At 51.7% G+C, this 21292-nt stretch overlaps 1 protein-coding gene across 4 annotated transcripts in view; it reads right to left on the bottom strand.

Moving 5' to 3' along the window:
* The window catches only part of C5H20orf27 (chromosome 5 C20orf27 homolog), a 181374-nt gene that overhangs the window by 106267 nt on the left and 53815 nt on the right, over window positions 1-21292 (bottom strand). For 2 of the 4 annotated variants that reach the window (XM_030563249.1, XM_030563248.1), the window contains exon 2: window positions 19891-19987. In XM_030563249.1, coding sequence (XP_030419109.1) covers window positions 19891-19909 — 19 coding nt within the window. In that variant the 5' untranslated portion in view covers window positions 19910-19987. Of the gene's footprint in view, window positions 1-7632; window positions 7691-19890; window positions 20103-21292 lie in introns of those variants that run through there. The other 2 variants (XM_030563247.1, XM_030563246.1) reach the window with 2 other exon arrangements.

Below are 21292 nucleotides of genomic sequence, written 5' to 3'. Positions count from 1 at the left end.
ATGGGGTCTTGAAGCTGGATGTAGGGGCATGACTCAGCACTGATTTACTAGGAGAATTACACCGTGACCCTGTAAGTCCCAGCAGAATCGATGCATAGTGAAAGTCCTAGTGACGCACTTGTGCCAAGCTGGGTCCCTAAAATTAGACATTTTAGAAGAAAAGACCCGATTTTCCTTCCTGGTGCTGAGCGCTTGCAACTCCCCTCAGCTTCAGCAGTAATTGGGGGTGCTCAACATCTCTGATTCACCATAAATTGGTGCCAAGATTTAGGTACCACAGACCCTCCCCGTCCCCAGTCCCCCCGACCAGAAATAGATTCTTGATATGCAACCCAGGTTTTCCATTGCTCCCATCACTCGGAATTAGAACCCCAGTCCCCAATACCATTCTAAGCCATCACTCTCCTTCCCAGGTACATGAGCTAGGCACAACGCTACGTCCCACTCACTGCTGAGCTGCGCTGTGCAGACTCAGCTCTTAATTCTCCCTTGCAGGTCCCTCCAGCACCTGGAAAAAAATTTTCTTCTCTGAACTTGCTCCAGTTTTCCCACAGCTTCCTGCATCTACCTCTTCCTGGAGGTGCCCCGCAGCAGAGGGGGGGGCTCACCATAGGCCTAGAAAGAGGGACTCTCCCCAGCCCCCAATTCCTTCCCAGCTCCTTGGCATGCAGCCTCTGCAGATACAGCCCAGCAGAACTGCAGTGGCTTGGCTATGGGTGAGACAGTCACTGGTTTGTCCAAGACCCATCTCCTCAGTTCAGAGCACTTTGCACCCAGCTCAGAGGAGATTGCCCTGTATACACAAATTGCCGGCAGTCCAAGGCTGCATCCGTACCAGCATTTGCAGGGAGTAGTACAATCCCACTGCATTGCTTCCCACCCCACAGATCCGGTCCAGAGAACACGGTGGTCACAGTGCTGATGCCCTGTTTTATACCAGCACCAGAACTGGAGGAGCTGAGCCAGGTTGCTAAGTGCCACATGCGAAGTTGTAAGTATTGATAAAACCAAGCCATCAGCTGGCCCATACAATTGTGTTGCCTGATGTGATGGACCCACTTCTTAGTTACCCATGGGGAAGTGGTTCAACCACCACGACCTGGAGTCTTTACACAAAGATTGGCCACCTCTCTAGCTAAACCACAAGTTACTGGGCTTCATAATGTTCACTTAGTTCTATTATAGCAGCCCATGGGGAACCCCAGTCAGGGCTTCTCTGTGCTATACGAGAAAGTAGCAGAGACCGTCCCTGCCCCCAGAAGCTTACAACGGAGGATGTGATGTTAAGGAAACAGACAAGTAGTAGCAAAGAACAGTCTCCTCCACTGCCCAAATCTGTGGGGGAGGTTCTCTAGGCTGTGCCATGCAGGTCAGATGAGATGGTCAGAACAGTCTCTTCTAACCTTAAAATCCATGAATCTTCACCGCTCTCACTCAAAAACCAAAACAGGCAGGAAGGCTCAAGTCAGACCATCATACATGGAAACTGTGAAACTTACAAAAGAGCCTCTTAAATCGCAGCCTTTTTCCCTGGAAACCTGCGTTCCTCAAAGGACATTGGCCATTATTGTTCTCCTGCTACAAAGAGAGCAACGAAGCCTTTGAAAGGCAGAGAACCCACACAGCTCTGTCAATGGTATTAGTGCTAATCCATCAGTGCTTTGCTCTGCAGGCTGCTTTTGCCAAAGCTGGTTTTTGCCAAATGAAACAGTCTCCTCACAAAGCCCATACTCGCCATTAAGCCCAGCTGTGTAAATGGCCAGTAGTAAAAATAAGCATTTGTTTGGTTATTAAACATCACGGCGAGCCATTTACTGCAAAAGGACACGTGAGCCTAGGACCGAATCTCCTGCTGGGGGCAGTCAGGGCAGCTCTTCTGGGTTCAATGGAGCTGCATGGATTTACACCAGCTGGGGATCCAGGCATGGCAGGACACCAGCGCCGATTCCGAATGACGCAAACAAAAAAATCAGGCCTCTGCTCCAGCAGGTAGACACACAAAGAGGGAGTGCTCTGATGCACAGGAAGGAAGCCTCTTACGGGGAAGGAACCCGGATCCTCCACCCTGCCCCATCCCTCAGCTTTCTCTGCCATCTTCTGACCAGAATGACTTTTCTTCCTGGAACTCCACCCTACCTGGTGGATTGTCACCATTCTTGCTGCTGTCCTTCCAGCACACCCACTGCGGCTCCAGGGACAGACTGCTCCAGCTCCGCCCATTCCCAGCGCCAACGGGGGCTAACACACCTGCATTTGACAAACCAACCGATCCTCTGCTCAGAGCATCCCCATGGCACAAGCCATTATGTCACCTATCACAGTCCAAATCAGACTGTGCAGAACAGGCCTCAGAAGCCAAGTACCAGACATTAACGGCTGTATACTACGCAGGAGCACCACACAGGCACGAGCCTGACGCAGGAGCACATGGCAACCGGAGCGAAGACGGATACTGACCAACAAATCACAGGCGGCCTCCTCAGTGACGAAGCCCACGACCTGCATCACCAAGCCCAATTCCAAAAAGAGGTGGCTGGGGTAAGACAAAGTCGTTCCAATTCATTCCTCTGCCAGCAGAAACCATAGCCAAAGCTGACAGATTTTATGCTCATTTATAGACCCAAAGCTAACGAGCTCACGAAGAAGCCTTCTCAGAGATGGCTAGGAAATATCTCCCAGGATGGCTGGTCTGGGTTTCAACATTCAGGTCAAGAATCCTGTGGCACCTTATAGACTAACAGACGTTTTGGAGCATGAGCTTTCGTGGGTGAATACCCACTTCTTCAGATGCATGTGGTGGATATCTCTAGCTTGCTTGCTAGCATATATATACCTGCCCCTGGAAATTTTCACCACATGCATCTGAAGAAGTGGGTATTCACCCACGAAAGCTCATGCTCCAAAACGTCTGTTAGTCTGTAAGGTGCCACAGGATTCTTTGCTGCTTTTACAGATCCAGACTAACACGGCTACCCCTCTGATACTTAACATTCAGGTCAATGAGGCAGCAGATGCAAAAGCCCCAGATCTGCTCCCCTGGCTTCCCTCCCTCAGACGCTTGCAGGTGGCTCCTGGTCCAGCCCATCCAGCCTGTCGTACCCAGGCCCTGCTCTCAATATCAAGGAGATCGCAATCCAGCCACTGCTCTGGGCAGACGAGCCCCTCACTAAGGGCTGGTCTACACAACAGGCAGCTTATGTTGACCCAATCCTGTCAGTGTCTGCACTACAATGGTACTCCCGCCGATGTGCGGCGTAGTGCTTACACCGACGTAGTTAGGGTGACACAATGTCCATGCAGACAGACACTACGTTACTTACACGGCCTGTTGTCATCAGCCCGCCACTGGGCTGACAGCTGGAGCACCCCGTCCCTGGCACTGACAGCCCAAGCTGTAAGCCCACCAGGGGCTCAGTTTCACAGCAGAGACACTACCAGCGACGAAACTGACATTCTTGGCTTATACCATTCATGGCTGCTATTTCAGCCCCAGCTCTGGCTGTGGCCCCAGCTGCGAGGGACTCCAGCTATGACCCATGGGCGGCTGTCACTCCGCCCACACTCCAGTTGACAATGCCCCACCTCCATCGGTGCAAGGGCTCTTGGTGAGGACGTGCACCACCGGCAGGAGGAGGGCAGTGTGGACACCAACAGCCAATGTAATTGTTGTGGCAGCAGTAGGTCGACCTAACTTATGTCTACCCAATTCTGTAGTGTAGACAAGCCCTACGGCAGTGAGCCAGAGCTCTCCCAGCTCCCAGGCAACGAGACCCCCGCATCTCTTATTCGACCACACAGACCTCACAAGTCCCAAAGCCACAGGACAGCAGCATTCCCCTCACAGGATGAGAAGTTGAGGACTTGGTGAAGCGATGGCCCCAGCAGCCCCTCCCTCCCCATCGCCACGATTCCCGACTCCTGGCGCCAGATGGAGAAAGGGGCTGGAAACTCGAGTGCCGATGGCAGAACACAAAGGCTGCTAAACACAGGACGAAACCTAACGGATCCCACCAAGCCTATGCTGAGGCTGGATTACAGGCCAAGAGAACCTGCCTAGCAGGCTCCACCGAAGCGGACATGTCCCACCCCAAGGAGCAAGTCAGGGTGGTGAACCCTTCGCCAATCCTATGTCTCCAGCCTGCACCAGAACAGAGCACCAAGCACTGCGCAGAGTGATCATCCGACTGTGCTGAAATGATCATGCACGTTCGGGAAGGCCTGTCCGACAGCCTGGATCCACCCGCCAGCACCCACCTGCCCACAGCCTCCTGCAATCCCAGAGCTTGGCCCACTCACTCCTTTACGGTGTCCAGAATGTCTTGAGGACACTCGACCCAAGAGCTGTGACTCCAGCCCTGCCCCTCTCAGCCGGTGGGAGTTCAGAGCCTCGGAGGCCACTCCTGGCTGGAGCAGCCCACGCCTGGTTCAGGGCAGGAATCAGCCCTTCCTCCTCCACACATACAATAGCCCGACCAACCCTGAAGAAACCCACCCTGGGCACATCGGCTCTAGCCAATAGCCACCTGCTGTTGAAGCTCTGCTCCTGAGCAAACTCACAGAGGCAGCCACAGGCTGCCTACAAGTCCATCTACGTGACACCACTAGCCTAGACCTGGCACAAACTGGATTCAGGCCAGGACATGGGACTGGAACCACGTTAGTGGTTCTGACAATGATCAGTCAGTGGACAGAGGACAGCCATCCATTCCCATCCCCCTGGGCTCCTCTGCAGCGTTCGACACCGTTGCCCATGGGATAATGCTGTGGTGGCAGGGCCCAGGTAAGGCACTAGAATGGTTAGAGTCCTTCCTGAGGAGAGATGGGAATCTGCATCTCCATCGATGGACCCCTCATACAGGGATCAGTTCCCTCTCTGGTCCCATTCAACATCGATGTGATGGTGGTGGGGCAGGGAGAAGGGGCCGCTGCCCCATGGCCTAGCAATTTAAAGAGCCCGCAGCTCCAGCCGCTGCTGCTGTAGGGGTGGCGATTTAAAGGGCCTGCGGCTCCCATTTGCTGCTGCTGCTGCCACCACACCTGCAGTTGGAGTCCTGGGTCCTTTAAATCACCGCCGGAACCCCGGTGTAGCAGCGGTGGAGCCCGGGAGCGCCAGCTGCTGCCAGGAGCCCGGGGTCCTTTAAATCGTCACCCGAGCCCCAGGTGGCACAGGCCAGGCAGCACTGAAGGGCTGGCTGGGGGATTCTGGCCTCAGCCCCACCCATTCTGGGGGCCCAGAGCCACCCCACACACACACCTTGCCCAGGACCCTAGCCACTCTGCGTAACAGTATGTCATTTAAGTTACTCACCCCTGACAACTGGTCAATTCAGCCCATAGTCTAGGAGAACTCTTGGATTCCCTGCTGACGCTGAGCTCTCACATAAAAAGCATGGATGCTGCTACCATCTCTGGTTGCTAGGAAACTCCATCCCATCGTGGAGGACAAGGACCTGGCCTCAGTTATTCATGCCTTTGTCATCTCCCAGACTGACTCTCCAGCAATACAATATTGTGACCCCAAAAGCCCCTTACTGCCAACGGCAAAGGTTTCACTACCATGTAACAACTACTCCCATCACCCCCGACAACTCACTACACCTAACACACTGCTGTCATGACGCTGAGCTGTAAGGATGCCGTGTGAGATATCAAAGGAAAGCTGGAGAGACACTGGTGATTCATATCACTGTGAACTCTGTGTATTAACATTAGAAGGAATTGTGGGTACTTACTGACGCTTTAAAGTCTATTAACCAAAGGGATGATCAGGCTTTCTTCCAGACAAGACGGAGGATCATTATCTCCCTGCGTCTAATGTAAATTGAGCATGGTGATGTCAGAAACAACGGACAGTGCATTTGCAGAGGTAAACAGGAGGAACAAACAAGCCTGAGGATGTGAAATCAGCATGGGAGACAGGATTCAGAACAACGTCAAAGACAATAAGACGACATGTTGGTTATCCAGCACAGAGGGAGCGAAGGGATCAGCGCTCTGGACCTTTATGAATGGTGGCTCCTCGGTCATGTGTGCTGGTGATGCTCAGATGTGGCTGTCAGCAAGAAAACTGCCTTCGATAAGGACTGCAGCTTGTTCTGTTTTAGTCACTAAAAAGCATATTACACTTTTGTTCCATTTGTAACCATTTTGTGTTTCTATTCTCCCAGCTTCGCATCAGTCAGAGCTCTCTGCTCTTTATTAACAAACTCATTTTTGTTTTATTCTCACTTCACCCCCGGGCTGATCCATCGAGTGAGGTGGGCACCTCAGCTGAGCCGGTGGGCTGGTGTGGAATCGGTCTCTGGAAATAGTGCCCTTGACTTCCACGGGCAGCCAGCAACAGGAGCTGCCTGTTGCATGGAGACTTTTCTGGAGAATTTGGGCACTGATGTACACCAAGGGTTAACCTGCAAGGCCAAGTCCAGACTGGCAGAGTCCTACAGGTTTGTTTGGCTGGCTAACAGACTGGAGTGACGGGCAGCTGTCACATAGTTAGCACCAACCAATTCCGCTTTTGCTAAGGCAGAGGGGTAACCAGGATGACTTACAGATATCGTTGGCCGTGAAACCTGCAGCACTTCGGAAAGTCCAGCTCCTATGAGCACTAGCAGCACAGCCCTTTGGGCACGCCTGTCTGCCGCTCCCTACCCTGGCTGCCCATAGAGAACCGAATCACGCCAAGGTACTCCACTGCCTGGGTATCTAAAACAGCCTAAAGCTCCAGGATGAAGATCACGGCTGACGCCTTCGCTCCTCTAGCCCCATGGAACTTTCCACGATAAGGGGAAAACTCATCTGTGGAGGAAATGGAACCTTCTCAGGGGCTGGTCTGAGCCTGTGAAATGAACAAAAGGACCGTTGCATGCCCACCTCCCGCTCCGCATGCCAGGCACTCTCTCCCGCCCTGCCATCTCTTCCAGCCACACAGAGGCTGAGCAATGTGGACGTTTAAACATCAAAACAAGGCTCTAGCAAAACAAAACACTCCCCAGCACACACAGTTCTCCCCATGGGGGCCAAGATAAGAGCGAGAGAACGAGCCACATGTAGCTAACGTTAATCTCTTGGTTTAACATACTCAAATGCTCTGGTGACGAGAATGGTATCAGAGCCCTCGTGGAACAGATGCTCTCTAAAGATAGCTCAATCGTGACTCTTAACAAACAGGAAAGCAGCAGTGAATTAATGTGGAAACCTGAGCCCACACTTCCTGCCTTCCCCTCCCCCTGCCATTACCGGGGCTGGGCTTCTGTTTTCGAACACAAACCTCTGCCCACTGCCCCTTCACTTGCTGGGGCCCTGCTCTGCATTACTGGCTTCCCACCTGTCACCTCTCCTCCAGCCACAAATCCGGGCAGCACCAGACGGGATTTCGAGGAGGCGCTATTAAAGCAAAGGACGTCCAGGCTCCTGGAATAAAGGAGAACAAACTGTGCATTCCTCCCCTTTTTGGCTTCTTTCTGATGGGTTGGATGCACTACTACATATCCTCAATGTCCCCCCCAAGCCCAACACTTTGATGATTCTGTCCCCACTCCCTTCTCGATTTGCCCACGTGTGTCTTTCCACATGACATGGCATTTCTCCCTTCACATTCTGCCCAGGAAAGCCTAACTCAGCAGCAGCTCTCACCTGAATACAGGGCCCCAGATGCCATCAGCACAGAGTCCAAACGTGTCTAGCATCTGCAAAGCCTTTTATAACGGACCATCGCTCCGACGCATGGCATTGCTAAACAGACACATAGCCAGGCGCAGTCTCAAACAACCCACAAGATGACAGAGCATGATAACTCTGAACTGCACATTCTTGGGTTTTGTTCTTTTAAGAGGCAAAAATGGGGTCCTCCCCAGGGTCCCAAACACAACAACGGCCGCCAAGATATTGTAAAATCAAAGTGTTTTAAAACTCTGTGGGTCAGATCTTCAGCTACCTCAGCCAAGGACATGTGTGTTTAAAGAGCTTCATATAAATACAATATTTTGTCACTTCCTGCTGAGCAAGGACCATAGGCACCGATTTTTAATTTACCCATCTGCCCACGGCCCCGCCCCACTCCACACCTTTCCCCAAGGCCCCGCCCTCGCTTTGATCCCTCCCACCCACCACTCACTGCTCTCCATCCTACCCCAAGCCCCTCCCCAAGACACCAAACAGCTATTTGGCAGCAGCAGCCAACCAGCTTTTTGATAGCATGGGCGCTGAGCACTCATTTTTTCTCTGTGGGTGCCCCAGCCCCGGAACACCCAGTCGGCGCCTATGGGGAGGATCCTCATGCACTCTGCCCAAAAGACGCTTATATCCAGTTTAGAGGAGATGTGGTAAGAGGAGTTACAGGTTATCAAGAGGCAAAAGACCAAGCCTCAGATCCTTAAAGGTATTTAGGTGCCTAATTCATAGTCAGAGCTCAGGGCCCAGGCAGGCCATACAGCCCTGCTTTTCTAGGGTTTGCTCCCATGCAGGACTGACACCAAACTGGACACGGCTTTGTCCAGCATCAGACTAGCAAGCCCTTTTGAAGAGCACGCAAGGTTATTTCCAGCCACTCAGTCACGCCCCCCCGTCAGCCAATCACAGCAGGCAATAGCCTTGATTGATGGTGTGACGTTACTGACAAACTGTGATGGCACAGATCGTTGTTGCAACCACTGTTATATATTTGCAGCAAATATTGTACCAAGGTTATCGTGTGAGGTGTCTATGAAGCGCTTATGATTTGCTGGTTATAATTATGCTAGCTGTCTGTATGGGTGTATCAGTTTTGTATTTGAAGTTATGGATATGGGCTATCTACTTGTATCTCAAATGTATTTGATTCCAAGTAGCCTCAGTGAAGCATTAGGTCAGCTTCTTGAGACAGGACTATTCTCAGTAACTGCCCAATAAAGAAACACTTAACTGACAATGGACTTTGGGAGACGCCAACCCACCTCTGAGCTTTCCTCCCCGCGTTCAAACTAACATGTAAACAACAGGGTCAGCCTGCAAACCGAGCCATGCATGGACATGTGACTTGCCCATGTGACTCCAGCCTCCATCTTGCTGCTGTGATTTTCCACAATAAGAACAAAACGGGTCCTTCCCTGGGCAGAGAATATAAAAGGCCCTGAAAACTCCTCCATTTTGTCTTCAATCCTGCTTCTTACTTCTGGAGGAACTTTGCTACAAACTGAAGCTCTGAACAAAGGACTGAATGACCCATCCCAGCTGGGGATGTTCTCCAGAGACTTGATTTGAACCTGCAGTTTAGTCCATCACTGCTACAAGCCTGAACTAAGAACTTTACCATTACTGGATGTAATTGATTCCATTTAACCAATTCTAGCTCTCATCTATATTTCTTAACCTTTAGATTTTAGATTCTAAAGGACTGGCAACAGCGTGATTTGTGGGTAAGATCTGATTTGTCTGTTGACCTGGGTCTGGGGCTTGGTCCTCTGGGATCAGGAGAACCTTTTTCTTTTATTGGGGTGTTGGTTTTCATAACCATTCATCCCCAGGACGGGTGGCACTGGTGGTGATACTGGGAGACTGGAGTGTCTGAGGGAACAGCTTGTGTGACTTGTGGTTAGACAGTGGGGTAAAACCAAAGTCCTCTCTGTCTGGCTGGTTTGGTTTGCCTTAGAGGTGGAAAAACCCCAGTCTTGGGCTGTAACTGCCCTGCTCCAAGCAATTTGTCCTGAACTGGCATTCTCAGAAGTGTCCCACCAAGGGCAGCATCATTACAATGGTGTAGTCATGATAGGATCCACATCACCAGGTCAATTGAGCTTTGGCTCAGAACCCCGGGCTATCCAAATTTTGGGATTGGAGAGTTTTGTTGGTTACAGCTCAGTGACCATAAGCCAAAAACCAACAGCAGAAGCAATGAAACTGCAAGCCTTGAGGGACAGCCTGCAGTTTGAACAAAACCTGGCAGAAATTCAAATGAGAGAGAAGCAAGCCTTGGCCCAGCTGGAGAAAGAAGCTAAGGAAAGGAATGCTGAATTAGAAAAAGAAGCTGCTAAAAGAGACGAAAGGGCTCATAGGGGATTGGGAGAATGTGAAGGGAGAAATATTGAGTGGCTGGCTGCTGAGCAGAGGGTTGTCAGACTTAGGCCCCAAGTCAAAAAAGCAAGGGAAGAACTGGCTTTGTCTAGCTAGCAGTTTGGTAAGGCAGGGACAGTGGAAGATGAGTGTCCCTATCCCTTACCTGTTACCTGTGTGGAGGATTGAGACAGTGAAGGGAATGTGCCTGTGTCTGTCAGGGGTATTGATTTGCCTATGGAGGGAGCTACCCCAGCCTCCAAGCGGTTGTCTGAACAGCCCTGTGTGGTGGGACAAGGGCAATAAAATCCCAAGATGTGTGTCTGGTAAAGGAGATGGTGTCTCCAGTTCTTCGTCTATGGAGCAGACAGAAGGTGCCTTTCAGCCTGTGAGGGTTAAGGATAGTGCAGCTGTCTCAGAGTTGGTTCTGAATTCAACTAAAGCCCAGAAGGGAATAGTCCTAAGTTTGTGTCTGCTGGGGAGAATGGCCCTGTACCTAGGTTGCAACCAGTTAGTATCTTAGCAAAATCCCAGAGACCAGACAATTCCAGTGCTTGTAGTTTGCCTGCTGCTAGTGTGTGGCGGGAAAAGGGTGCAGCAACTCTGTCTAATCAGAGTGATATCCTAGACAGGGCACAAGGAGAGCAGAAAGGTGATTTAATTGTTACCCACTAACAGTGTGGAAACTTGTAGCAAGAAGGAAAAAAGATTCCTGAACGTGTGTGGCAAAGGGAAGGAGAATGTTTCTAACCTTTTGACTATGAAATCTAGAAGTTTGCCTGAAAGGGGATTGTGTAGGAATCTGCCTGATGGGCCAAAGGTGATCTGGAATATAAGAGAGACCCAGAAAGAGTGTTGTTGCTCAGGGAAGTGTTCCTTTAGAGCAAGCCCCAGGTGAAGAGTGTAAGGGCAGAATTTCTGTGAGGGGTAAATTGTTGCTTAAAGAAGCTCCTAGGGAAATGAATCCTCATGGTAATCTGTGCAAGCAGTTTGCTACAACTGAAGGGTATGCAAGTAATTTATATATATATATATATATATATATATATCTCCCCATCTCATAGAACTGGAAGGGCCCTTGAAAGGTCATCAAGTCCAGTCCCTGGCCTTCACAGCAGGACCAAGTACTGTCCTGGACAGATTTTTGCCCCATATCTCTAAGTGGCCCCCTCAAGGATTGAGCTCACAACCCTGGGTTTAGCAGGCCAATGCTCAAACCACTGCGCTATCCCTCCCCCCTTGACTTAATCAAGGAAGTTTCAGTTCTTAACAGCCAGAAATTGTCTGCTGTGAATGGATCCACTGACTTTCCTTTTGAAAGATCCAGTGTGGATCACTTAGAAAAGGTCTCTGATTAAATAAAAATTGTCAATGAATTTGAACAGCCCTATAACCAAGTGACTGTGTTTGGCCAGCTTGCTGTGGAGGTGTTGAGACAGGACTGTCTCCAATGCTAATTCTTTGAGTGAGCAGTCTGTGCTTCAGGGTCTGAGGACAGATTTGGTTACTGGTGTTTCAGAGCAGAAGAGTTTTATGGCTAAATGCTTAGGATGCAGGGGAGAGCAAGCAAACTCTCACCTTCAGGGCTGGTCTACACTGGAGGGGGAGGTGAGGTGTTGAACTAAGATACTTTGACTTCAGCTCCGTGAATAGCATAGCTAAAGTTGCGTATCTTAGATTGACTTACCTGGCTGTTCTCACAGCGGCAAGTCAACCGCTACTTACTCCTCCTGCCGAGGTGGAGTATGGGCATTGATTTGGGGATCGATTTATTGTGTCTAGATGAGACGCCATAAATTGATCCCCGACAGATCAATTACTTCGTGCCGATCCGGCGGGTAGTGTAGACGTGGCCTCAAAACTCTTTGGGTTCGTGTGGTATCTCTTTAAGACAGAGTCCAGCCTTGGAATCGGTAGCAGTTAAGGATCTGAAAACTGGCGAACAGGCTTCTGTCTGTGTTGATGCAAATTACCTGGCTGATAGGGAGAAGAAAGGTTTCAGAGTAGCAGCCGTGTTAGTCGGTATCCGCAAAAAGAACAGGAGTCCTTGTGGCACCTTAGAGACTAACAAATATATACGCTCAAATAAATTTGATAGTCTCTAAGGAGCCACAAGTACTCCTGTTCTTTTTTTTAGGGAGAAGATAACTTTCTAATAGCTGTTAGCAAAGAGAGCCCACCCAATCAGCCAGTGAATTCTGTTAAGCAAGAGAAATCAGGGTTTGATCCCACAAGACAAGGAGAAAAAAAGAGAACTTCATTTTGCAAAGGGAAGCCATGGGGTAACCCTAAAAGGCCCAAACCCCAATGGCATCGAGTCAAAGGTGTGGCATAACAACAATTATTGTAGATGGACACTTGCAATGGATTTGTTGCTATCGCTAATGGTAATTTTGCTAACTAATGTGTTGCTATTACCAAAAACTGTAAAAATGTACCATGTGCCTAATCTTTTGGAAAATCCTTTAACCATGCTAAGAGTGATACATAAGGACACACTTTATGTTAAAAGGCCTTGTAATACAGATGGTTCACAGTTAGTGCCTGTAAACCATCTTGGAACTTTTCACAGGAAAAAAAAAAAAGACATTCCAAGCCTAAAGTGCTGTATAAAAAGGAAAACTGAGGCACACGACCACATTGCTTTCATGGCTAAATGCCAAGATTCCTGTACTATAGACAACATTAATATCTACATTGTCTTGATATTAATTGGTTTCCAAACATTTGCCAGGGCTTGGATGGATAAAGTAGCTATGTCCTTTAGCTCTTGGCAAATGACGCATACAGGAACCATGTTCCAAGAGCAGATCCAATCCACTATTGTTCTAAGCTTCACCTTAAGTTTGTAAAAAGATTCAATCATGTTACTGAACACGACTTGAATGAACCATTTCTGTTATACGCCAGTACTAGCTGTAGTAAGGCAGAACCCAGGATGGGGAGCTCTTGGGATGCAGTCAGTGATGTTTGTCTCATCCCTTCCTGCATCAGTGTTGCATTGCGGGCATGACGTTATTGACAAACTGTGACCGGATAGGTCATTGTTGCAACCACTGTTATATATTTGCAGCAAATATTGTACCAATGCTGCTCCATCTGCTGCGTCACCTTACTAGAGAACTAGGACAGCACGTGGGGCTGCCTTCAGCTGTCTACCTGCACCAGCATCCTTGCAATTCTGCAGCATCACCCGGAAACTCCCACACAGCTGGGCTGCACCAGCTGCCAAAACACTCCATCCAGGCACCTCATCTACCAGAAAGAGCTGCTTGGCTCGTCTTCCAGTGTCTCAAGCCTTCAAGGAGGTGGCAGCGTATTTGAATCCTCTCCAGATCCCATCAGTTCCACGGTCACTCACCTGTCTTGAGGTTTCACCAGTGACACTTTATCCTCCAGCTAATGGGCAAACTCACTACTGGGACTGGAAGCCCTTCACATTCGTTCTCACACCTGCCTGTGGATCACACACCTGTGACACTGATAGGCCTGTGCGTGAAATAGGTTTGACGACAGACAGGGCCCAGGCTCACAGGGCTTGCAAAGGGCCCAAAGCCATAGATTTTGCTCTGGAAAAATCCTATTGCCCAGGACCCTGGAGCAAGAAGTGCTGTGCTCAGAGTAAAAATAATGCCCAGGGCAACAGATACTGCATGTGCCTAAATGGTTGTGCCTGAAGGCCAGCCAGGAATGGACAGACGCTGGAGTCCTCGGCTTCTCCAGAGAGCACGGACAGGCTTCTGAGCCACTACAGCAGATGGCAAGGCTCAAAGTGAGGGAGGCAGGACTGCAAGCTTTGCCTCCTGGAATTAAGGGCACGCAGTGTGGGCCACCTACTGCAGCTCTTCAGCGTGCTGGGGACTCCCTGCCTTCAATGGGAAGTCTGTGTCCATGACTGGGCCCTTCGCAGGTACTGGTCCCTCGACTGCAGCCCCGATTTGCAGGAACAGCCTCCCAGTCTGTGGCGCAGCTGATGTCGGCACGGCTGGCTGCCTGGCATGAAGATGTGAAGTGGCACTGACAGTGCCCAACAAAGGCTGCCCACACGCAGACACACTCTGTATAAAGTCAGACGTTCTGCCCTTGCCTGGAGTTTGTAAAGCCAGACCCCTGCCAAACTCTCCTTCCCAGCAGGGGCTCCCCGAGCACTCACTACCTTCAGGCTAGTCAGCTCCAGCCCCTAGCATCTTCCCTGCCAGACCATTCCCACCTCCCTGGAAGGAATTGAACCAGCCACCCCTGCCTTGGTGCTGACCCCTGACAAGTGGGGTCTCATTCACAGCCTAACCCTGTGCAATGCTGCTCTGGATTTCAGAGGTGGACACCCACATACGTAACTTATCCAGCACCATCCTTTCACCACGTTGGCCACTCAGTCCTCTTCCTCCTGCCTGCTGCACCATCTGTCCCCCTTTCAGTGCTGGGGGCGGATCGAGAACGTTAGCGGGATACAGTCCCAGAAGGATTCTGTTTGCACCTGGACCCACATGGCACCTGGCTTTATGGGGACCTCCTCTCTCAGGCCATTGGGCCACATACGAGATAAACCTTATGGGAAGGCAGCACACGGTTTACACCAAACAGTTGGCTCCCATGGACTTGCAAGCATATGAGACCAGCTGATTAGACATGTGTTTACTAGGCCATCACAATGTAGCACTCCCCAGATCAGCTCAGAACAGGGGGCCCTTCCAGCCAAGCATCTTTGTCTGGCACGGGAGCCAGATGCTTTGGCTGATGTCACAAAGGACCGTGCGGCCGAATGGGTTCCTGGGAAGTTCTTCTCGGAATTCTTTCTGCCTGTTCACATCCTGCTTGCCAAGATGCGTGGCCCGGGGGATAGGAGGCCCCGTGAAAGGGGCTGAGCTGCAGGGCTCTGTCCTCCTTTGTGAGCTGTGCTCCTGGAGAAAGGAATGCTTGGCCGGCTCGGTTTCTAACCCCTCCACACCCAGATTTGGCAGGAGGTGGGAGGGGTTCTGCTGGTGAGATTATTTGGCTGAGAGCTGCCCAGCCTCACCCCGACGCTGTTACATTTGCAACTCGCATATTTCGTGACAGCTCTAAAATGCCAAAACATGCAGCTGATTAAGAGCAGCCAGCAGCATTCCTCCACAGCCCTCTGTCCGCAAAGCCAGCTGCTCCTCTGCCTGGCGACGTCTTCCTCTCTCCCCAAACGGTCCTCTACTGCACAAACTACAGAGCGGAGGGCCAGTGCTGCAGTGCCAGCTCCTCTCTTACCGTGAGTCTCAGGGCACCGCACAGGGCACGAAATGCACCTGGACTATGGGAAATGCCTCCTCTGCCACCGGAGGAAAGAGACGCAGGGCACACCACATTGTGACGGCCAATCACGCTCCTCAGCCCAGGAATGAGGTGATGCCCTGGTGCACAAAGATGATGCGATGGATGTGGGGAGAGACACTAGTTAAAACCTCTCTACAGGAACTGAGCCCTCGTATCCAACCCTGGGGCAAGATGCAGAGGGGGGTCCCTGAGATGGCAGTAATCCCCATGTTCCTGCTCCACAAGGGATGGTGGCAGTGGTTATGCACAGCAGAAGATCTAGTACTCATGACCTCCTCCAGTCCCCTCCCAGCCCAGCACTCCCGGCACACAGACCCCCCTCCTGGCAGAGAGAAAGCCTCCACTTCCACCAGGTCGGGGCTCTGCGTAGGGTCAAGTGGCAGGTTTGTTCCCCCACCCCAGCATGATACAGCAGCCATCCCAAAGGCTCCCAGCTGGCAGAGACGCCAGAGCACATTGCTACATTCTTAAAAAAAACCTTCAAAGCACAAAGAGTCTTTTTCGACTAACAAAATGTGAGAATAATTAACCCAGCATTGTTCCTCCAGAATCGCATGGCAAAAAACCTGCTTCTATTTGCATTCAAAATAAATGCTTCAAGATGCACAAGTCTGCGCCCAGCATCGGGTGCCCCTCCCTCCACTGCAGGATTCCTACAGCACTTGAGAATTAATGGAATTAGTACTGCAGCCCTTGAAACAGGTCCCCCCAGCCTTCTCAGGGCTGAGGGTAACAGGCTCCCATTGCCTCTGCTCCCTGGCTGCTTTGCGAGCACCAAACAAGGATGCTAAAGCCAAAGGACAGGGCAGAGGGGAGCCGCCAGACATACTGCTCAACTGGCGGATGGTGAGAATGAAAGGGAAAGGGGGAGAGGTGGAAGGTCTGACTCCCTCATCCACTTACACCCGTCATTGTAGGATCTGAGCATCAGTCCCTAATGGATTTATCCTCACAACCTCCTTGTGAGGCAGGCCTATTATCCCCATTGCACAGATGGGAAACTGAGGCAGAGAAACACTCTGGGAGTCTGTGGTGCAGCAAGGATTTGAACCCAGGTCCTAGGCTAATGCCCTCTCCACTAGGCCATCCATCCCAGCCTCTCTGCAGCCCTTCATTGCAAGACCCAGCCGCAGAGGGGCAGAGAGAGTGGGGCTGAGAGTGGGCAGTCTGTGGCAGCGCTGTCAGAAACACAACGCCAACCCACGATCACTGGGCTCCAGAGGCTGTTTCTAGACACTTGATTTTAGCGGACGTGCCCTGGAGACCGTGTACGGATGCCATGCTCCCAAGGAGATGCGTCAGCTATGGAGGAACTGATGTGTCTGCTGCAGCCGCTCAACAGATTCAAGCCATGGCGAGCAGGGATGGGTCTATCCAGGGACTCTCACAGCCTCCCATCACCTTTCCTTTTTGTGGGTTCACCCCAGAAGTTACCCGCGCCACCTCATGCTGCAAACTCAGCAGGTCTCAGTGGCTAAGCAGGCTGGGTCAGGGCTAGTTGATATTGGGCGACTGCCTAGGAAAACCCACAGTGCAGCAGTGTGTATGTTATGAGGCGTTCTGAGACAGCATAACCAGTGCCCCAGCATGGTGCTGGGGAATCCTGGGGTGCTAGGGGGACAGTCTTCCAGAGGAAATGTAGACCAGAGGCCCTGACCATTTGTGGTTCTTAACCCTCCCCCCGGCACTTTCACAACAGCAAGGTGTTTGTAGTCGCAGTAACTAGATTCACTGTACAGCTTCAGCTACAGCCAGCCCTGTCTTTGTGCTGCAGGCTGGCTGTGTGCTGTTAAACACCTCCTGAGTCCAGCACCAGAGGTGACTGCATTTCAGTGACGGGAAGTGATCCCAGAAGGTAAAGTGCTTTGGGAATATCAGAGATGATATTTATATTAGGTGGCAGACTCTTCTGTGCAGGGACCTTGCTCTCATTGTCCAGGAGGCACCAGGCTACACTATAACAAACCCGGCAGTCAGACCGCAAGGAAGGGTTCCCTGTTGCATAAGGCTCTGGGCTGGGACTCAGGAGACCTGGTCCAGTTCCTGGTTCTGCCAGACTTTCTAGGTGACCTTGAGCAGGTCACTTCAGCTCTGGTCTCAAAGCTGAATCTGCAAGAGGAGGATGCAGCTATTCCCATCGTCTTCGTTGCCTATTGAGACAGCCCCAGCCCGAGGGAGTTCACACTCGTACTGTGTGTGTGTGCAGCAGCACCTAGCGCAACAGGCCCCAACCACAGCAGTGTCCTCTGGGCATGACGGCAGCACAGACAGCACTTGGCTGCCAAGTTTCAGCTCCTCATAAGTGATTAGGCTACACTGAGGAACTTGAAATAAAAATCAGCTCGCGTAGCCATAAGAGCAGCCCGGCCAGGTGTGAGCAGCAGGGCACGCCTGACCTGCATGCAAAGGGAGTGGAGGCGGATACCTCACAATGCAGGAACATGAGTCAGCAAGAAAGATGCTCACTCCGGATTAGAGAGATTATCTAGCTGTGCATCTCTCTTACAACCCTTTGGGTGGGCTGGGGGGAAAGCGTCTTAGTCTAGGATCTGCCATGGAAGGGGAGGAGTTGGCCAACACCAGGAGTGATTTTCACCTACCCTGTCCCCTGCAGGGTCACCTGCAGTCAATTGCCAGATGGCCCAGCCTAGTGACCGGTGCCCTGCACAGCCACGTCCAGACCCTAGATTCAGGGCAGAGGCTCCCCCCGGCCTGGCTGAGCAGGGCTGAAATGCAGCGCAAGGGAACCCCAGATGGTTCCTCTGCCCTGGAAAGGGGGTGGCCAAGACAGGGTGTTGTGAGAGGGACAGCAAGCTGCAGAACAAACAGCGGGCTAGTAACTACCAGCCCCATCATCTCCAGGGGGCAGGGAACACCCCGAGCTCCCGGCAGCTCATTCTGACACGAGGCTGCATTGGCACCTCTCCCCATCCACAAGCCCCCACTAGGTGTCAGGGACAAGACCCCACCTAGCCACGGTGAGTCAGGGCACATGAACGCAGGCTCAGCACTTCCCTAGTGACGCAGCCCCCTAGATTCCACACATCCCACTGGCAGGCAACTGCTGGCCAAGGAGAGCGGCACAGCGGGATCCAGCTACCATCCCCTCGGCCTGCAGAGTGCCAGCTCAGCAGAGTACCAACAGCAGGGCTGCCATGGGGCAAAGGTGAGACCCTGCCCCCCATTTAAACTCACCTCTCCCAGCGGAGCAGGATGGCAGTGCTGAGACGTCCATAGTTACCAGCTGTGGAAGGTGCAGGTTTGTCCTTCAGCCTAGGAAGCCTAGGGCGTCTCAACATTCAGTGGCCACAGCAGACTAAGAGGGGCTCCTCTAACTCGCCCCCCGCAAAGCCTCAAGTGTGGTGGCACTATGAAGGGCTGCTGCAGACTGAGCAGCCAGCCCAAGGAGGAGAGCAAGGTCTCAGGCATCCCAACCCCGTAGCCACAGCAAGGAGGGTGAGCCCATAGCACTGGCCCCACAATCCCCTGTTTGGCTGCTGTTTGGCAGCTTACGGAGAGCGGAACCAGAGCCAGCTGCACTGGCAGATTTTCAGCACAGGAGGGAAGAGCTTCCGTGTTCCTGGTTAAAATCCCTTTGGGGGAAACAAGCAGCCCCCAGCAGCCAATAGAGGCATTCGATAGCATCCAAGTTCACTCCCAGACTGAGAGGATGGGGAGAGGAGAGAAACGCAGCGCTGGGCACTTTAAAAATAAAACAATCAAGGAGACACACAGAGAGACTCTTCTCTCTGTCAGTCCTGAGCCACGGTGCCCCCAGGGCACATAGCACCAGCTTCCTTCCCAAGCCCGAACAAAATCAAACTGACTGTGAATTGCACTGACCAGAGTCAGCACTGAGCAGGGCACAGGAAAGCCAATGCCAGACAGCTGGGATCATGGCCTGAAAACACAGCAGCCAGCAGCCAGATCCCACCAGCAATGAGAAAAGGCAGCCTGTCTCTCCCCCATCGCACCCCCCTCACCTATTGAGCCAGCCCCTCACCTGACCGAGGGAGGCATTGCCAGTACCCTGGCAAGCCCCTGGATTGCATCTGGCTAAGTACCACAGCAAGACCCATCCCCGCTGCAGACTCAACGTGCAGCAAAGACACAAAATGTCATTGGATTCCCCCTCCCTATCCTGGCTTCGCTTGCCAAAGCTCCCAATAGAAGCTACAGATGCCCAAGTGGGCGCGCAAACAAAGTTACAGCGCGTCGATCAAGGCGACTCATCTGGCGACAGCAGTTTGAAGAAATGGTTCTAGATCAGCCTTGCCAGGTAATTGCAGAGGGTCGGGGGAAGTGCCAGCACCCGCCTCCCCAAAGCACAGGATTAAAACACCTCCAAGTGCTAAAATCGAAAGCAGAAGGGAAGTTCAACTTTCAAAATCCGAGACAAGATCCGACCTCTAGGGCTAAACTATTCTGAATTGAAAATGTACCACCCTGCCTTAGCCTGCTTTCTGCACGTAGCAGAGAAAAACAATTCAACTTACAAGAGAGCAGGAGCTCCGTCCCTGCTTACGCAGATCGGAGAGCCCCGGCAGCATAGTAACTTACCCTTATTAGCTGCAGCCATCTAGCCCACAAGCGTGTTCAAACTTCAGGCGAATGGGCAGGCGGCCATCGTCCACACAGCGACCTCTTCGAACACGAGCTGGGGAAGGGAAGGGGACAGAATCGGACAGGTTAGCGGGGGAAGACTCAACCTATCATCTGATCGCTGCCTGCAGGAAGGTCTTGTATTGAAGCACTGCGTCCCATCAGCGCCCGAAAAGGCTTCTTCTGGGTCCTAGCGTCTGACGGGGTAAGACACTCAGAAAACCGTGCTAAGTGGAAGCAGGCGCAGAACATCCCCTGTAAAAGCCAATCCTCCAGCTGGAACCTGGGTCCTGGAGCACACGCTACAGCACAGTCCTGCATCTGCAGTCACGCAGAGGCTCTGTCTACTCGCAGTACAGCCGAGGCAGGACAACCCCAAGGGTTAAAGTGGGCTAAGCGGTGCTCAGCGGGGAAGTGGATGGTGAGAGCAGCCTCCCTGCAGCTTATATGAATTAAAAGATCCCCTTGCTTCTTGGAAACAAAGGAGCACTCAAATAAATACCCTGGAACCGCTGTCGTCTTCAGCCGCTTGAGTGACAGACGCTGGGGTTGGTCGGGCACTTAACACAACAGGGCTCAGTCCCCAGCTCTGCCACAGACTCCCCGGGTGACCTCGAGGGAGTCACTTAACCTCTGGGGCTCAGATCCCCATAACACATTTCCCTTCTCCCACCCTTTGTCTCATCTACTTCCATTTTGGTAGCAGGAGCTGCCTCTTAGGCTGCTTCCCTCCATTACCCTGCACAGTGTGGCTCTGATCTTAGCTTAGCCCACAGGTGTGACTGTATTACAAGCAGGAAACGTGCCATGCCATATAAAGGTAGAAGCATTTCATAAGGAAAGCAATCTCCTTTTAAAAGAAAGGGAAGCAGCCTGGTTTAGTGGACCAGGCAACTGGGAGACAGAAGACCTATTCCCAGCCACTAGCCTGCCGTGTGATCCTGAGCAAAACGCTGCTGTGCCTCGGTTTACCCATCTGTGCAATGAGGGAGGGCCCATGCAACCTTGACTTTCAAAGCACTGAGCTGTCAGCTAAAATGACGCTATGTAAATATTTTTCTACTCGAAAAGAAGCAGAAGAGAGTGATTATCCAGAGACAGAGACAGATTTCAAACAGCAGATGTGTATCCCACCACGGATGTATCTCCCAGAAATGGTGTAAAACGGAGCCTTTGCCTAACACTAGGGTTTTTTCCCTGAGAAATATCCTTAATGTATTCCCCCCACCCAGCCAGAACCAGCTAGAGTTTCATTAACACTTTTTTTTTAACATTACAACATTTCTCCAGAGTCTCACCACAGAACAGTTTGTACCCGATACAAGGGCGCACTTCTATGGAAAGTTGTTTGCAGACGTGT

Source organism: Gopherus evgoodei, chromosome 5 (genome assembly GCF_007399415.2).
Source record: "Gopherus evgoodei ecotype Sinaloan lineage chromosome 5, rGopEvg1_v1.p, whole genome shotgun sequence".
In the NCBI taxonomy this organism is placed as follows: Eukaryota; Metazoa; Chordata; order Testudines; family Testudinidae; genus Gopherus; species Gopherus evgoodei.
This window is presented reverse-complemented; position numbering and strand designations above follow the sequence as displayed.